The 1,365-nt window shown below is 69.7% G+C and overlaps 1 protein-coding gene across 1 annotated transcript in view; it reads left to right on the forward strand.

Annotated features, from left to right (window-relative positions):
• Positions 1–417, forward strand: part of ATP6V1F (ATPase H+ transporting V1 subunit F) — a 1,033-nt gene extending 616 nt beyond the window's left edge. The window contains exon 2 of the mRNA XM_006033605.2: positions 1–417. Coding sequence (XP_006033667.1) covers positions 1–73 — 73 coding nt within the window. The 3' untranslated portion in view covers positions 74–417.
• Positions 418–1,365: the final 948 nt, after the last annotated feature.

Raw genomic sequence — 1,365 nt, forward strand, 5'->3', positions numbered from 1 at the left:
CCCCTACGACGCCACCAAGGACTCCATCCTGCGCCGCGCCAAGGGCATGTTCACGGCCGAGGACCTCCGATAGGCGCACGGGGCGCCCTTCCCCCCCCCAAACACCCCGGGGCCGGGACCCCTCCTTCGTCTTGTGTGCTGAGCCCCCTCTTCCCCGTCGCACCAGTACGCCCCAGTTCAGGGCCCTGCATCTTCTCTGGGGTCCCCGGGCCAGCTCTAGGGGCTGGGCACAGGGGTGCAGGGTCCTCGTGTTGCCCCTGCACGATGCCCTTGTCCGCGGGGGTTGGGAGGGCTGCAGGTAGGTCTGGCTTCAGGCTGCCCCCCCACCCCAATGCTGTTTCGTAGCACCCGGTGCCCACCCCTGTCTCTTGTGTTTGTGAGTGCACTGCCCTGTCATTAAATAAGTCCCCAAATGTCCTGGCCGTGTCCTCGCTGGGGGGTCTGGTCTGTACCCAGCTCCTGGGTGCCCCGAGGGTGCGGCCCCCCTGCCCAGTGACTCAGCGGCAGCTCGGCGCCCCTGGCTCATCCCATCCCGTGGCCCCGAAAGGGGAAGTGCCCGGGGGCCAGAGCAGCTGCTGCTTCCCCTGCCTGGGGCTGGGCTCGGCCCCCCCCAGCGCTGCAGAGCAGCTCCCTGGCTCTGTCCCTGCCGCCTGCCCTGCCCCAGAGCTGGGCCTCGGCTGGCAGGAGGCCGGTGTCCTTGCCCTGCCCTTCCCCGGCCCTGCCTGGCTTCCCTGCCCTGAACCAAGCGGCTCCAGCCGGCTCTGGGTCTGCACAGGCCGCACCAGAGGAGCCGGGGCTGGCTGGGCAAAGACTAGGGAGCTTCAGGGCCGGCTGGGAGGAGATCCCCCAGCCCTGGGGACAGGCCCCCGGGTTGCCATCCCACAGACAGGGGGTGAGAGCCAGTCCGTGCTGCTGCCATGCCCCCAACCACTGCCTGGCTCGTTGCAGTGCCTACCACCAAGCCTGGTGTCGGCACGGAGAGCTGGTGTCAGCACAGAGCAGGGGAAGGGGGAGCGCCCTGATCCCCAGCCAGGCTCTGGTGCCTGCGTGTCCCTGCTGCTGGCACGGGGGCCCCCACAGCACTAGTCCAGGGTGGGCCTGGGCTGCTCCTGCCTCGGCCGTGGACCCCTGCCCATGTCCTGTGCCAGCCCCACCCGGGCTCTGTGAGCTCACAGCCGTGTAGCACAGTTGTCTGGGCAACGCGTGGCCACAGCACCAGGCCAAGGCGCGGAAGGGGCGGCAGGAGCCGCACGGGCACGAGGGCCATGGCGCGGGACATGATCACGGACACGCAGCAGCAGGACTTCCTGAAGGAGCAGTTCCGGCGCGAGGGGCAGCTGTGGCTGCGCTGGTACGGCCGCTACT

The sequence above is a fragment of the Alligator sinensis genome, unplaced genomic scaffold (genome assembly GCF_000455745.1).
Source record: "Alligator sinensis unplaced genomic scaffold, ASM45574v1 scaffold1083_1, whole genome shotgun sequence".
In the NCBI taxonomy this organism is placed as follows: Eukaryota; Metazoa; Chordata; order Crocodylia; family Alligatoridae; genus Alligator; species Alligator sinensis.